This window comes from Accipiter gentilis, chromosome 1, assembly GCF_929443795.1.
Source record: "Accipiter gentilis chromosome 1, bAccGen1.1, whole genome shotgun sequence".
Taxonomy (NCBI): domain Eukaryota; kingdom Metazoa; phylum Chordata; class Aves; order Accipitriformes; family Accipitridae; genus Astur; species Astur gentilis.
This window is the reverse complement of record NC_064880.1, coordinates 8,864,610-8,879,161: the sequence shown is the minus strand read 5'-3', so window position 1 is coordinate 8,879,161 and position 14,552 is coordinate 8,864,610. Positions and strand designations below refer to the sequence as shown.

Sequence of the window (14,552 nt, the reverse complement as noted above, 5' to 3'; positions counted from 1 at the left end):
CTCAGGTCTGGCCATGTCCCCTACCCTTCCCCACTGCTTCTTTAGCACCACCAGCAGCTAGCTGGCCTGAGATCCCCCCATCACCCAACATTTCTCCATCTTGGAAGGTCCCCAGATCCATTAATTATCCATGACTTAACCAAGAACCTGAGCCAGCAGCTTGAAAACTCCCCTTTTATCTGATTTTCAGATGTTGACACCTAGCAGTTGTCACTCAACACTGGTGTCACCCCAAAACGGGACACCAGGAGAGACTGGAACATCTCGGACCTTCCCTGACGTCCCTTAAGCCACTGGTGTTCATCCCCGATGCCACCAAGTTCCCCCTTCTTGGGTTTATTTTCATTGGTGCTTTCACTTCTGCCGCAGCGCCGGGGCTTTTGGCTGCTGGGATTTTTTTTTTTGCCGTGATTATGAAACCGGTGGTTTTAAACCTCTGCACCATTTTAAGTGATTCTTGACTTCTGAGGGGGTTGTCCAACCCCAAATCTGCAGCGGGAGGACACGGTGTGGGTCACCCCTAAGTTTCAGGGGAGTCCATCAAGGTTCGGTGAACATCTGGGACTGTCCTTGTTGAGACTGTCTAAGATAAGCAATGCTCCGGGCTTTTTTTCCGATCCTACGTAGGGTGGATTTAATCTTGGGTGTGGGAAAGGGGCCCCTTTCCTGGGGAGGTGGTTGGTATGCAGGGATAAAAAAAAATAATAAAAAAAACCCCGTGCCCGTCTCCATCCTGGGTTGCAAAATGGAGGAAATAAGCACTCGCCTTCCAAAAAAATATGGTTCCAAGGCTGGTTTTGCCCCTGGGATAGATCCGACCGCGATTAAAAGGAGGAGAAAGCAGGAATGGAGGTAAACCACCACTGTAAATCACCGCCATGGAGGTTTCAGCAAAGCTGTGGGGCCGCTACACCTGTGCGCTCCCCCCCTGGAACGGCGGCTCCTTCTCATTTCAGCATCACCGTGAAGCCGGATCCGTCCTGCACAGTGCCAGCGCTTTGTAAATCCCCTCCGGTTGACTCGCTGGAGAAAGGGAGATGTTTATGGAGGGCAACCTGGGATGTCCCAATGGGAAAACGTGGTCCCTGAGGGGCGACGTGGGGCTCCCAGCCAGCTTTTTCAGTGTCCCCAAAGTCTTTGTCCCCGACTGTGGGACACCAGGCAGGAAATCCTTTGGGAAATGCCTCTCCGAAACTCCTCTGTCCCGACCGCCCGCTCGTTTCCTTCGCAAGAAATCCCTCATCTGCGATATAAAGCTGGTGAAAGCATTCATTGCCTGCCCTGGAGGAGGTTCTACTGTGACGGGTGGGCATGCCAGGTGTTGGTAATGCCAGCATTCCCAGTGCTGCTTGGGCCAGACAGGTGAAAATCCTCATTCCAGCTTCTTGGGGTTAGCGAACCCATAAAGTGGGTTTTTCACCCCAGATACACGGTGATTAGGAGGGCCGGGTGCTGAGGTCCTCACTGACACTGGCACTAAGCCAGTGGAGGTTTTGGGGTGTTTGGGGGGGGGGGGGGGGAGCAGAAAGAAGGTACATGAGTTTCCCTTCTCCCTGCAAATGGGAGGGCCGTTTGGTTCTAATTAGATAATGAGTTAATTACAATTAATTAGTTAATGTTTGCAAAGCACTTAGGAGATGAAAAGTGCCAGCGTGGGGTGGCTTTGTGCATCCTCAGTACTCTTCGTGGAGGGGTTGCGGGGGCTTTGGCTAAACTCCCCTCCCTGCAGCACCCTTAGGAGGGGGATCCTTAAACCAAGCCTAGCCAGGCCTGGTTTAAACCCCGGCAAGCCGATGGGCTCCAGTAACAGGAGGTCTCAAAAGGCAAGGGACGCTCCCGGCGCTCCGCCTTGGCTCTGGCAAGGGGAAAAGCTGTGCTGGGATGGAGGCACGCATACCGAGAGCCAAGCAGGCACGTCGCAGCGTGCCTATCCTGCCGGCAGCGCCGTTTCATCCGGCGGTGGGGGGAAAATTCCAGCACTGCGGATCAGGGGCCTCCCTTCCCGCCAGCATCCTGCCGGCAGAGCCGGCACACGCGGCACACGTGGGAAGGAGCCCGGTATTTTCCCTGCCCGGCGGGTGCATCGCTGTGCTTTGCTGGATCGCCCAGACCCTTGCCTCATCCTGGCATCCTCCGGCATACCAGAGCCAGGGCAGAGAAGTGGCTGTGTACCCCCAAAAAACCCCTGAGAATCAAGGCACATCGGAACCCCCCCACTGGGGGTCACACCGGGGTTACTGGGAGGTAACAAAGCCAATTTACTAATTAACCAGGATTAATTTCCCTGTTTGCCCAAACACACCCACCCTGTGGTTTCCCTTCATTGCCTAACGAGCCACCTGAATGAGCAAAGGCAATCCCGGCTGACCGCCACGTGGCCCAGCGGGACGATGCTCTTCTGTCGCCCAAATTTCCCAGGGCCTTTTGGCCATATGCTTGGCATACGAATTAAATAATAACCCATTAACGACCTGGGATGAGACCCCTCCAGCCCTGAATCTGAGCAGAGCTGGATTTGGGGTGAAAGCGGGGCTTTTTTGGTTTGTTTTTTTTTTTTTTTCTCCTCTGGCAAAGCTGGCCCCATCCCTGCTCACCAGTGTGGCAAAATTTGATGATATAATTTCAGCCATTCCTTGGTCGCCGGTGAGTTCCAGAGGGGAGACAAAACCTGAATTCCTAATGCACAAAACCAAGCAGAAATAAAACCAAACCCATGTGGGGGTTTTGGGGGGACTTTTTGGGGGTGGCCGGCTTTTTCCAAGCTTTTGGGGCCTGTCAGGAAGTGGAACAAAGTGAGTGGTTGGTTATTCCCTGAAAGGAGGAGAAGGGATGTGGGGGGGATACCCGGGTCGTGCTGGGGGGGATGCAGAAAAGCGAGGTGCTGGCAGCCGGAGAAGGGCGATTCGGCGGCAAAACCCGAAGAGTTTGTTCCCTTTGGCTCCCAGCCTGGTGTTCACGCCGCCTCTGAAATATGCAGCTTAACACCCCCCCGGGAAGAGTGAGTGAGTGAGTGAGTGAGTGAGTGTGTGTGTGTGTCCCTGCCCCACCATCACCACCATTCTCCTGGCCCCAGACCCCTCACCCCTGCCCACTGTCCTCCTCCTGCCCCAGCCTTGGGGGGACCCATCCTCTGTCTTGCTTGGTCCTCCAAGGGGGGAGCGAATGTGTCCCCAGGGGGCTTTCTTTTTTTTTTGGGGGGGAAGCCTTGCCGTGGGGCGGCCGGTGCAGGCAAAGCCCCCCAGTCCCCATAGGTCCCCATAGGTCACCGTGGCCGAACATCACGGTGATACGGGAGGGGACAGTGGAAACCTGTCACCCAAAACTCCTCTCAACGTGATTTTTTGGTCAAATTGGTAAAATTGGGGGGGGGGGGGGGGGGGGGGAAGGTGTTTTCTCAGCAATACCTGTGCCAGTGCCACCTGTGGTCCCCACGGGTCCCCCGTTGCTCTGCCAGGGGGTGGGATGGGGGCAGCGCTGGTGGGCACAGAAAGCTGGAGGAGGGGGGATGGACAGATGGACGGACGGAGGTACCCAGCGCTGCAGCCCTTTTAAGCACACACCCCCCCCCCAAAAAAAAACGCCGCCGCGGCCCCTTTAAGAGTCCCCCCCCTCCGCGGGCGGGCGGTGGTGTGCGCCGGTGGGCCGTGCCGCGCGGTGGACAATGGGGCGGGGGCGGCACCACTGTGGCTGCGGGGGGGTGGTGGTGGAGGGGGTGGGCAGGAAGTGCCGCACGGCCCCGCCCCCTCCTCCTCGCCCACCCCCCGCCCGTCGCGGCGGGGCGCGCTGTGAGGCGGTGGCGGGATTGTTCCCCCGCCCTCCCCGCCCCTTCCCGGGAACCGGCACCGCCGGCGGCTGGGTGAGGGCAGTGGGCGCCGGCGGTTGGGGCAGGCGGGGGGGCAACTGCGGTCTTGGCGGGGGCCAGTCTTGAACCTGGGTTCTTGGTGGGGCGCGGAGCGGGGGGCGGTCTCGAACCCGGGTCCTGCCGGGAGCCGGGGGGGGGGAAGGGGCGGTCTCGAACCCGGGTGCCCCCGTTGCAGCCTCCCGGTAGCCTCACTCCCGGTCCCCCCAATAATTCAGTCTCACTCCAGGCCCCCCCGTTGCAGCGGCTCCCCTGGGTGTCTCCGTTGCAGCCTCACCCCAGGGCTCCTCCGTATCATCTTCCCCCTCAGCCCCCCCCCCATTACAGCACCCCGGGTCCCCCGTATCAGATTCATCCCCGGTTCCTCCCTGTTGCAACCCCATTGTATTTTCCCCCCCGGGCTCCCCCGTATCACCTTCAGCTCCAATTCCCACCGTTGCAACGCCCCCAGCCCCCCCAGTTGCATTCTGGCCCCCCCGTGCCCCCCATTGCAATGCCCCAGCTCCCCATTGCATCCTGACCCCCAATTCCCCTCCACTGCAACCCTCCTAGGCCCCCCCACATTGCCACCCGACCCCCAATTCCCCCCCATTCTATCCCCCTTCCCCAGCCTCCTCATTAGCAGCCTCACACCCAGGCCCCCCATTTTCACCTCCATCTCCCCCCTGCCCCCAGGATCCCCCTTTACCATCTGCCCACCCCCCCCCCCAGCCTCTCCCCCAGCCCCAAGCCATGGCTTGCAGCCTGAAGGATGAGCTGCTCTGCTCCATCTGCCTGAGCATCTACCAGGACCCGGTGAGCTTCGGCTGTGAGCACTACTTCTGCCGCCGGTGCATCACCGAGCACTGGGTACGTCAGGAACCCCAGGGCACCCGTGACTGCCCTGAGTGTCGCCGAACCTTCACCGAACCCACCCTGGCCCCCAGTCTTAAGCTGGCCAACATCGTGGAGCGTTACAGCGCCTTCCCCTTGGATGCCATCCTGGGTGCCCAACGCAGCCCCTTCCCCTGCAAAGACCACGAGAAGGTCAAGCTCTTCTGCCTCACTGATCGCGCCGTTGTCTGCTTCTTCTGTGATGAGCCCGCCATGCACGAGCAGCACCAGGTCACCAACGTGGACGATGCTTTCGAGGAGCTGCAGGTGGGCCCATCCCTCCCTCCCCATGGAGTATCATCCTTCCAGGATCCTCTGCCCTAAGCTGTTCCCCTTGCCTTTGTTCATCTGTCCACTCTTGTCTCCGTGTTAGCTCCTGTTTGTCTGTCTCTATACCCCTTCTGTCCCTGTCGGGATCAGCCCTGTGGCTTCCTCCTGTCTGTCTGCCTGTCCATCGAACCACACGCACTTCTTCAGCTGCCCCCATGGGATTCCCCCCTCCTCCATTCACATTGGGGTTCCTTGAGGACCCCCAAACCAGCCGGCCATGCAGCCCCATGGATCTGCTGAGCTGCTCCCCAAGTGGGACCCCCCTGCAAGCCATTACCTCCCCCCTAGCTCTGCCCTGGTCAGGACTCCAGTGCCGGCAGGAACCAACTGTGCCCCCTGACACACTCCACCCCCTGCACCCCCCTTTCCCACAACCCCTGTAACCCCATGAGCTGGGTTTTGGCAGGAAAGCTGCCTGCTGGGATCCCTTTTTTCCCCAAATCCCCTATTTTTATTTTTTTTTTTTTCAGCGGGAGCTGAAGGAGCAGCTCCAGGGGCTGCAGGAGAGTGAGCGCGGTCACACTGAAGCCCTGCACCTCCTCAAACGGCAGCTGGCCGAGACCAAGGTACGAGTGGGGATGTGGCTGTGCCACCCAATAGCACCCCAGCCCCGAGCCTTGCTGACCTGATTTTGGGACATCCAAAGACCCCAGACTCCACAGTTTCATGGATCTGCCACATTTTTCCCTTTTCCCGTACCCTAAAACCCACTGGCAGGTTGATGAAGCTGCCCGTCAGGCTGCTCAGCCCTCTTTTATTTCCTTCAGGGGTGCTTTTATTTATCGTTTTAATTAATTTTTATTTTATATTTATCTCCTTCTCCTTGCTCAGGGGTTCAACTTTCATCAAGGTTCAATTTTCTCTCCATCCCCACCAGTGACAGGGTTTTTCTTTTAGGTTTTCTGTAGGGATGTGGGGTCAGATATCCATCCTTGGATGCTTGGAGCATCTGGAATTGAGTTAACGGGGCTGTAGGGGTTTATTTTGGGAGTTATGGATTCATGGAGGGGTCAGGGCAGGTTTGGGGGGTCCTGACACCCACCTGCACCCCGAAAGTCCTCAGCCAAGAGCCTGCGGGTGACTATCGGGGAGGCTTTTGAGCGGCTGCACCGGCTGCTGCGGGAGCGGCAGAAGGCGATGCTGGAGGAGCTGGAGGCAGACACAGCGCGGACGCTGACCGACATCGAGCAGAAGATCCAACGCTACAGCCAGCAGCTCCGTAAGGTGCAGGAGGGCAGCCAGATCCTCCAGGAGCGCTTGGCCGAAGCCGACAAACACGTCTTTTTAGCCGGTGTTGCGTCCCTTTCCGAGAGGTGGGTGACACCGGGGTGACACCCTGGTCCTCCATGTCGTCCTCTCCTCTTCTCCAGCATCTCTCCTTCGCAGGCTGAAGGGGAAGATCCACGAGACCAACCTGACCTACGAGGACTTTCCAACCTCCAAATACATGGGGCCACTGCAGTACACCATCTGGAAATCCCTTTTCCAGGATATCCATCCCGGTGAGGGGTGCAGCGATGGGCTGGCTGCGGGATCGGGGGGGGTTGCTGGTGAGGGATGGGGATGAGGACGTCACCAGTGAGGAGTGGGGAGGGCAGGGACATCACCGGCGAGGAATGGGGATGCGCCCGTGAAGGATGGAGTGTGCCGGTGAAGGATGGGGATGCACTGGTGGCCTCCTCAGCACCACGGTGGTTGATGCTTGTCCCCTTCCTTGTCCCCATGTCCCTCCCAGTGCCGGCAGCCCTGACGTTGGACCCTGGCACGGCTCACCACCGCCTCATCCTCTCCGATGACTGCACCATCGTGGCCTATGGCAACCTGCACCCCCAACCGCTGCAGGACTCCCCCAAACGCTTTGACGTAGAGGTCTCGGTCTTGGGTTCAGAGGCGTTCGGCGGCGGGGTCCACTACTGGGAGGTGGTGGTCTCCGAGAAGACCCAGTGGATGATTGGTTTGGCCCATGAAGCTGTCACTCGCAAGGGCAGCATCCAAATTCAACCCAGCCGAGGTTTTTATTGCATCGTCATGCATGATGGTAACCAGTACAGCGCCTGCACCGAGCCCTGGACCCGGCTCAATGTCAAGAGCAAGCTGGAGAAGGTGGGGGTTTTCCTGGACTACGACAAGGGGCTTCTCATCTTCTACAATGCTGACGACATGTCCTGGCTCTACACCTTTCGGGAGAGGTTTCCCGGCAAGCTCTGCTCTTATTTTAGCCCCGGGCAGAGTCACGCCAATGGGAAGAACGTCCAACCCCTCCGGATCAACACTGTTCGCATCTAACAGGGAGGGGGGATTCGTCTCCTGGGGTTCGGCGTGTGCCCTATCTCCCCCCCACCCCGCTCCCCGCCCCTGGGTGTTTTCCCGCTGTTTGGTGGAGGTTTCGGCTGATCCTACCCCAGGAACTGCCCCCGGCGCTGGGCAGGATCTGGCCTTTTTGCCCCCCTGTCCCCCCTTCTCTCTGTCCTGTGCTTCCAGGAGGGTCCCGGCGCTGGGGGGGGAAGGGGAGGTCCGGGCTGCTGCAATAAAAGGATTTGGAGAGAAGGGGCCAGGTAGTGGAGAACCACTGGGCAGAGGGGGCGATGCCGGTGTGTGCCATATGGCACCATGGCATGCTATGCCGTGCCATACATGCTGCACTGTGCCGTGGTGTGCTGTGGCGTGCCACGCCATACGTACTGTGCTGTGCCAGATTTACGGCACTGTGCCATCGTGCACCGTGCTGTGCCGTGCCGTATGTACTGCGCCACGCCATGCCATACATGCTGCACCATGCTATGGTGTGCTGTGGCATGCCACGCCATACGTACTGTGCTGTGCCAGATTTACAGCACTGTGCCGTTGTGCACTGTGCTGCACCATGCCATGGTGCACCATGCCATGCCATATGTACTGCACTGTGCCATGGTGCGCTCTGGCGTGTCATGCTATACATACTGTGCCATGCCATATTTATGGCACTGTGCCATTGTGCACCATGTTGTGCTGTGCTGTACGTTCCATACTGTGCCATGGTGCACCATGTTGTGGTGTGCTGTGCCGTGCTGGACGTACTGGGCCGCGCCATGCCGTTCCATATGTGCTGCACCGTGCCATGGTGCACCGTGGTGTACCATGCTATAGGTTACTGCCCCATCCATACCGTGCCATGCTATACCATGCACTGTACCTCAGTGCACTGTGCCATGCTGTATGTACTGCCCTGTGTTGTGGTGCACTGTGCCATACTGCACTGTGCTGTTCCACGCTATACGTACTGCTCCATGCCGTGGTGCCTCACTGTGCTGTGCCACGCTATACGTACTGGTCCATGCCGTGGTGCACCGTGCCATGCCATACTGTGCTGTGCCGCGCCGGATGGGGTGCCCGTGCCGTGCCATGGTATACTGTGTGCCACACTGGCAGAGCCCTGGGGACACTGGGATGGGTCCATATAGGGGATGCTGCCTGCGTATAGTAGTTCCTGTATAGGGGGTACTGCCTATGGGGCTGTGCTGTGGGGAGGGGCTGGGCTGGGGGAGGTGTATGTATATAGGGGGGACACGACGTGGAGAGCAGGGCTGTGCTTTAGGGCCCTGCGCATGTGTCAGGCTATGTAGGGGCTGGGCTGTATAGGGGGTGTGATGTATAGGGGTTGTCATGTATATAGGGGTGGGCTATACAGGGGATGCGATATATAGGTGTGGGCTGTATAGGGGGTGGGCTGCCCAGGGGCAGGGCTATGTAGGGGCTGGGCTATACGGGGGTATGATATATAGGGGGTGTGTTATAGATATATGGGACAGCGGCATAGATCTATAGGGGCAGCGGGTGAATGGGGGGGTCCCGCCGCAGCTCTCCTCCCGCCCGCCAGGTGGCGCTGCTGCGACCCGTTGCCCTCTCGACGGCTCAGCTTGGGTGCGCGGCGGCCGTAGCCGGCGCATGCGCGTTGCCCACACTCTCATCCCCATCCGCGCAGGCGGCACTTTCGCGCGTGCGCCGGAGGCCGGGCAGCTGCGCGCCGAGAGGGCGGGGCCCCGCCGCCATCTTGCCCCGGGCACAGCCCCGCCGGTACCGGGGCGGGGGGGGGGGGAGGGGTGGTGGTGTGTGCACTGAGGGGAGCCGGGGGCTGTGGGAGCGTGGAGGGGGCTATGGGGTACCGGTGGCTGTGGGGGTGGGCTGTGAGACGTGGGGGGCTGTGGGGAGGGAGCGGGGGTTGGGAGGCACGGGTGGCTGTTGGGGGGGCTGTGGGACAGGGCTGTCTGTGGGGCTGGAGGGGGCTGTGGTGCGTGGGTGGCTGCGGGGTGTCGTGGGGCCGGTGAAGGGGGGCGCTGTGGGGGCAGATGGGGCCGGTGAGGGGGCTGGGGGACTCTGTGGGGCTTAGGATGCCTGGGGGGTTGGGGGGGATTCTTGTGGGTCTCCGGGTGTCAGTGGGGGGCTCCTGTGGGACCCTAAGTTGGCTGGGTGTTGTTATGGGCCGTGGGGGGGCCGTGGGGCAGGGGTGGAGCAGCAGGCCCCAGGGGGCTGTGGACCCCGGAGTAGGCGTGGGGGGCTGTTCGTGGGGCTGAGGGCAGTGAGGAGGAGCAGCGGGGCTGGCAGAAGAGAGGGTGGCCCTGCCATGACCCCCCACTCCTCCTCCCTTCCCCCCAGCCATGGAGCCCAGCGGGGGGGGGCGCAAGGAGAGGCCGAAGCCCCGGGAGCCAGTGGCTCGCCTGGAGAAGGCCAAGCAGAAATCAGCTCAGCAGGAGCTGAAGCAGAGGCAGCGGGCAGAGGTGAGCGACCCGAGGGGGGGGACAACAGCAACACTGGGGCCGAATTCCCCCCCCATCACCTCTTTCTCCCCACCCGTCCCGCAGATTTACGCCCTCAACCGCGTGATGACAGAACTGGAGCAGCAGCAGTTTGACTCCTTCTGCAAGCAGATGCAGGCCTCCGGCGAGTGAGGCGGCATGTGCAGCCCTCTCAAACAACCCCAGACCCCCTCCCCCCCATCTGCTGTCCATTCCCTTTTCTAAACTCTTTGTTATTTATTATCAAAAAAATGCCTTTTTTTTTTTTTTTTTTTTAAATAAAATCTGTGATGGTTCCAGCTTTCTCCGGCTCCTGGTCCCTCAGCGGCACCGGTGGTTCTGTCCCAGCCCGGTGCCGGGTGGGAATGGCGTGGGGGAGACTCTAGTGGGGCTGGGCGCCAGAGCAGCTGCAGCCACTGGCTGCCAGCTCCGGCCCTCCTTGTGCCGAGCAAGACCTTGGCCTGCCGGTTCCCTGCCAAGGCGAACAGTCCTGCGCTCCTGGTGCCTAGATTCGGTCGGTCCCTGAGGCTGCGGGGGGGACGGGTGATATGGTGGGGGCCACATCCAGCTCTTGCAGCTGCTCGCGGCGCAGGAGCCTCCCCGGGGACCCCGAGTGTTTCTCTCCACCGCTCAGCGCAAGGTTTGACCTTCGCTTCCTTCCTCCACCCACACGCCCTCCGCTTTCCAGCCGCCACCATCCCGCATCCTCTGGTTTTCCAGAGAGTTCGGATCACAGGCTTCAAATCCCTCTTTTTCCTTCTACCTCCCTCCCACACCCCAGCGAGCGAACACCGAGGGAGGTGGGAAAATAAAACACATTAGAGAGATTATTTCCCTAGAGTGACAGGTAAAACAATAAATACCAAAACGCTGCTGGTGAATCGGGTTTCAAAAACCCTCTGGAGATTTGATTGTCGGCTTCCTCCCCCGCAGGGAGGGGGTGTCCTCATCTTTGAGCATGTAAACCTCCCCCTTATAATAAATTAACGATGCAAGGTGGGGGCAATACCTAAATTTCATGTTCCTCCGCACAGGGAAGGGTTTGTGGGTCTCCGAACCGGGGTGGTTGTTCTTGGAGCAGGGGACGGGTTTTTGCTCACTCCCCTGCAAGAGGGACAGGGTGCAGGGAGGTTATTTTGGGGCTCCCCTGAAGCAGACCCTTTCCTACTGCTCAATTTCCCTTTTCTAAACAGGCTCCCGCTGCAGCTCCGATTCGTTGAGAAGAGCGAAGGGAAATCCCTGTGGAGGAGGCGGCACCCAAGAGTGAGGAGGAGGAGGAGGAAGAGGAAGGCTTTACTAGGCGTTAGGTGAAGGCAGGGGTTAGGCTTTGCAGCTCCAGATGGCGAAGGGGAAGATGATGTAGGACATCGACCAGGCGAGGCAATAGATGGAAGCCACCGCCGCCGGTGAGAAGAGGACAGCTGCCACGCCTGCGGATTAGGAAAAGCCTTTGGGATCTGCTCCTTCCTCTGCCGCCATCTCAGTGGGTTTAATTACCCCGCCTTGATTTTGTCTCCATCCTTACCTCCAGCGTAAACCAATTTCTTCCAGAGCTGGGACTCCAGCACCTTGTCGTGGGGATAGAAGCCCCGATCAACCATGAAGAGGATCATGACGATGGCGGTGACGCACAGCAGGGTGACGTTACCCCCTGTCAGCAAGAAGGTGCCCGCCAGCAGCGAGGAGGCGTAGGGACAGGGCAGCCCCCGGTAAGTGAAGGGGATCCCTGCTGGGTGCCAGACATTTAGCTGAGGGGGGAAATCACCCCACAAACCCCCCCTGTTGCCCCCCAAACCACCCAGCTTACCACTGGAGAAGAAGCACAGGCGAGCAAATACAGCCATCACATAGGCGATGGCCAGCAGCCCGTCCAGGATGCCCTGCGGCTGCAGCAGCAGAGCTGTGGCCAGCCCGAAGGTGGTGAAGTCGGCGAAATCATCCAGTTTGGCACCTGCGGGCAGCAAGCAGGCAGCTGCCAGATGGGTAGCGGGGGAGGGCGAACCTGGTGGTGGGTTCCCGGGGGCGGCGGGACAGACTCACCCAGCGCTGAGCAGGCGTCAAGTTGTCGGGCGACGGCTCCGTCAGCCAGATCAAGCAGAAACCCTACCAGCAGCAGCCAGCACGAGTGGTGGTATTGCCTGGGGAGGATGGAGAGGGCAAAAATGGGGTGATCTGCCCTTTGCACACACCCCTCCCCCCCCAGTTTCACCCCATTTCCCCTTTTTCCCCACCTATTGAGGCTGCAGAGGATGGAGGAGAGCCCCGCCACCAAATTGGCCACGGAGAGCCCGTTAGCAGCGTTTTTCCGGATGAACTCCAGGGTCTGACCCTGGCCAGCTCGCTCGCTCAGGAACAGCTTTTTCGTGGACTGGAAAATACCTGCAACCCGCCAAGGCAGCCGGTGAAGGGCAGAACCGACAGCCACTTTCCAGCTGGGGAGTTATTTAAACCCTCCCCGAGGTAGCAGGTCGGAGCTGGGGAGGGGGGACAAAGCCCCGCAACACACACCCCCCCCCTTCCAGCGCTGGAAAGGGGCTGGAGGAGATTTTGGGGGGTGCTGCTGACGGCAGGAGCCTTGCTGGCTGTTCCCTTCCTCAAACCAAAACCCCCAAAAGCCTTTTAGCAAGCAGTGGGATATTTTGGGGGTTGTTTTGGTTTGGGTTTTTTTGCAAGCCCTGCCTCTTATCTACCCGCCAGAGGTGAAAATAAAACCAATAAAAGAATCACAAAAATAAAAAAATAAGAAAAATAAATCCAAACCCAAGCTTAGACTAAAAGCCAACCCCGGTTTTAAGCTCTATTGATCTTATATACCTATAGGGCTAAGCTTTAGAGAAAGAGTTTAAGGGTCATGTCCTACTAGTGGGCTTTGCACCCTGCCTTTGCCGTGGTCCCAAAGCCAGGCAAGCTGGTGAGATCCTTCATCTGAAAGAAAACAGCACGTCAGAGCAAAACAAAAGCCACCCCCTCCCTTGCCCACCCCCCCTTTACCCGCTCCCAGCTGAGCCTGGGCCAACTCATCACCGTAGTGGCATCGAAATGCTGCCGAAAACAGTTCCCGAGGTGTAAAAAAGAAAATTAAAAAAAACCCCTCAGTTGCAAGGAATTAAAATATGTTCCTGGTTTTGGGAATCCCACTGGGGTCGGTGGCTCCGCATGCCAGTGGTGGGACGGATGCGGCCACCGCCGGTGACCTTTGGACACCGCGCCCCAAGCCACTGGTACGGGCTGAGCTGGGTGGGTGGGGATGGAAAAACTCCCCCTGATCTGCCGGGATGGTCACTCCGCCACCTTGGATTTTATCGGATCTGGTGATTTTGGGGGGTCTGAGCACATGCCTGGTGCCGTCCCCCCCTTTTTATCCTTGGTTGGGGCTAATCTGGTGGGTTTTGGGGCCTCCAAAGGGAAAAAGGGGCAAACCCCAGTGATTTTGTGGCTTGCTGTCACCATCCCTACCCTTCCCAGCGCTGGGCAGGATCAGGCCCCCAGGGAGGGTTACCGGTGCCACTGCTACACTGGATCTGGGCACTGGTGAGCATCACAATCCCCAGGCATCGCCACGGTGCCCAAACTTGCTCATTCTTGGCGTTTCTAGCCCTGAAAGCAAAGGGCTGGGGCAGGAGGGACCTCCCCTGCCCCATGCCACTGCCCATGCATTTTATTACTATGTCTGGGGTAAAAAAAGGCAGTTTTGATTCTCTCCAGGTGATCCCATCTGTATTACGGGGGGCTTGTGCCCCCCAGGGGAGTGTCACCCTGCCAAGGCTGAGGGGAAAAGGGGGTTCAGCCAGAGGAGGTGCAGAATTAATCTGTTTTTGGGGGGCTGCTTTCTTGTTTTTAGGCTTTTCTGCCCCAATTCACAGGGCTGAGCAAGCGGCACTTGGCCGATGACCCTTATTTTTTCGCTAAACCCCCCAAAACAGCTATTTTGGTGCGGGGGAGGGGGTTAGATGCCTTGTGAAGGGGCCAAGCAATATCGGGGCGTCAAGCTGGCACTTACCGACCGGTGGTGACACCATCCACATGACTGCAGCAGCGGTGGCGGTGACCCCCCGGCAAGGGGAAACTGAGGCAGGGGCAGTTCAGCGGGCGCTCGCCCGGTGCGGCGGTGACGCCGCGTTATATAAGGAAAGGCTTCGCCGGCTGACTCACCCCGCTGGGGGTGGGTCCGGCCAGAGGACACGGGGGTTTTCAGAGGCGGCTGGCACCACCAGCGAGGGAGGAGCTGCCCCGGGAGGGGGGCCAGGGGGCCATGCCAGCCTCGCAGCACCCGTGCCAGCCTCGCAGCACTGGTGCCAGGCTCATAGCACCCATGCCAGGCTTGCACCACCCCTACCAGGCTTGCAACACCCGTTCCAGATGTGGGCCACCCATGCCACACTCGCAGCACCCAAGCCAGGCTTGCGCCACCCATGCCAGGCTTGCAGCACCCAAGCCAAGTTCACACCACCCAAGCCAAGCTCACACCACCAATGCCAGGCTTGCAGCACCCATGCCAGGCTTACACCAGCAATGCCAGGCTTGCAGCACCCATGCCAGGCTTATGCTGCCGTTGCCAAGTTCGCAGCACCCGTGCCAGGCTTGCAGCACCCATGCCAGGCTTGCAGCACCCATGCCAGGCTTACACCACCGATGCTCAGCTTGCAGCACCCATGCCAGGCTTGCAGCACCCATGCCATGCTCATGGGACCCATACCAGGCTTGTACCACCCCTATCC

At 59.4% G+C, this 14,552-nt stretch overlaps 3 protein-coding genes across 6 annotated transcripts; 2 read left to right on the top strand and 1 right to left on the bottom strand.

Annotated features, from left to right (window-relative positions):
- Positions 1-3,760: 3,760 nt before the first annotated feature.
- Positions 3,761-7,852, top strand: LOC126043088 (E3 ubiquitin-protein ligase TRIM62). 2 transcript variants are annotated; one of them, XM_049811003.1, is made up of 6 exons: positions 3,761-3,856; positions 4,571-4,999; positions 5,533-5,628; positions 6,119-6,375; positions 6,449-6,564; positions 6,798-7,852. In XM_049811003.1, the coding sequence occupies exons 2-6, from the start codon at positions 4,592-4,594 to the stop codon at positions 7,346-7,348; spliced, it is 1,428 nt and encodes a 475-aa protein (XP_049666960.1). In that variant the 5' UTR covers positions 3,761-3,856; positions 4,571-4,591; the 3' UTR covers positions 7,349-7,852. The 2 variants fall into 2 exon arrangements, with proteins under 2 accessions (XP_049666960.1, XP_049666966.1); XM_049811009.1 differs by lacking the exon at positions 3,761-3,856 and having other exon boundaries at positions 4,594-4,708; positions 4,786-4,999; positions 6,798-7,845.
- A 1,029-nt stretch (positions 7,853-8,881) lies between these two features.
- SVBP (small vasohibin binding protein) lies at positions 8,882-10,135 on the top strand. The gene is made up of 3 exons (XM_049809711.1): positions 8,882-9,115; positions 9,695-9,816; positions 9,901-10,135. The coding sequence occupies exons 2-3, from the start codon at positions 9,697-9,699 to the stop codon at positions 9,985-9,987; spliced, it is 207 nt and encodes a 68-aa protein (XP_049665668.1). The 5' UTR covers positions 8,882-9,115; positions 9,695-9,696; the 3' UTR covers positions 9,988-10,135.
- Positions 10,136-10,687: 552 nt separating this feature from the next.
- Positions 10,688-13,977, bottom strand: TMEM269 (transmembrane protein 269). Of its 3 annotated transcripts, none has more exons than XM_049809680.1 (6): positions 13,835-13,977; positions 12,066-12,213; positions 11,875-11,972; positions 11,642-11,785; positions 11,360-11,563; positions 10,688-11,264 (listed from the first exon to the last, which is right to left on the bottom strand). In XM_049809680.1, exons 1-6 carry the CDS (start codon positions 13,857-13,859, stop codon positions 11,155-11,157), a joined length of 729 nt encoding a protein of 242 aa, XP_049665637.1. In that variant the 5' UTR covers positions 13,860-13,977; the 3' UTR covers positions 10,688-11,154. The 3 variants fall into 3 exon arrangements, with proteins under 3 accessions (XP_049665637.1, XP_049665657.1, XP_049665647.1); XM_049809700.1 differs by having other exon boundaries at positions 11,360-11,485; XM_049809690.1 differs by having other exon boundaries at positions 11,360-11,560; positions 13,835-13,976.
- Between the last annotated feature and the right edge of the window lie 575 nt (positions 13,978-14,552).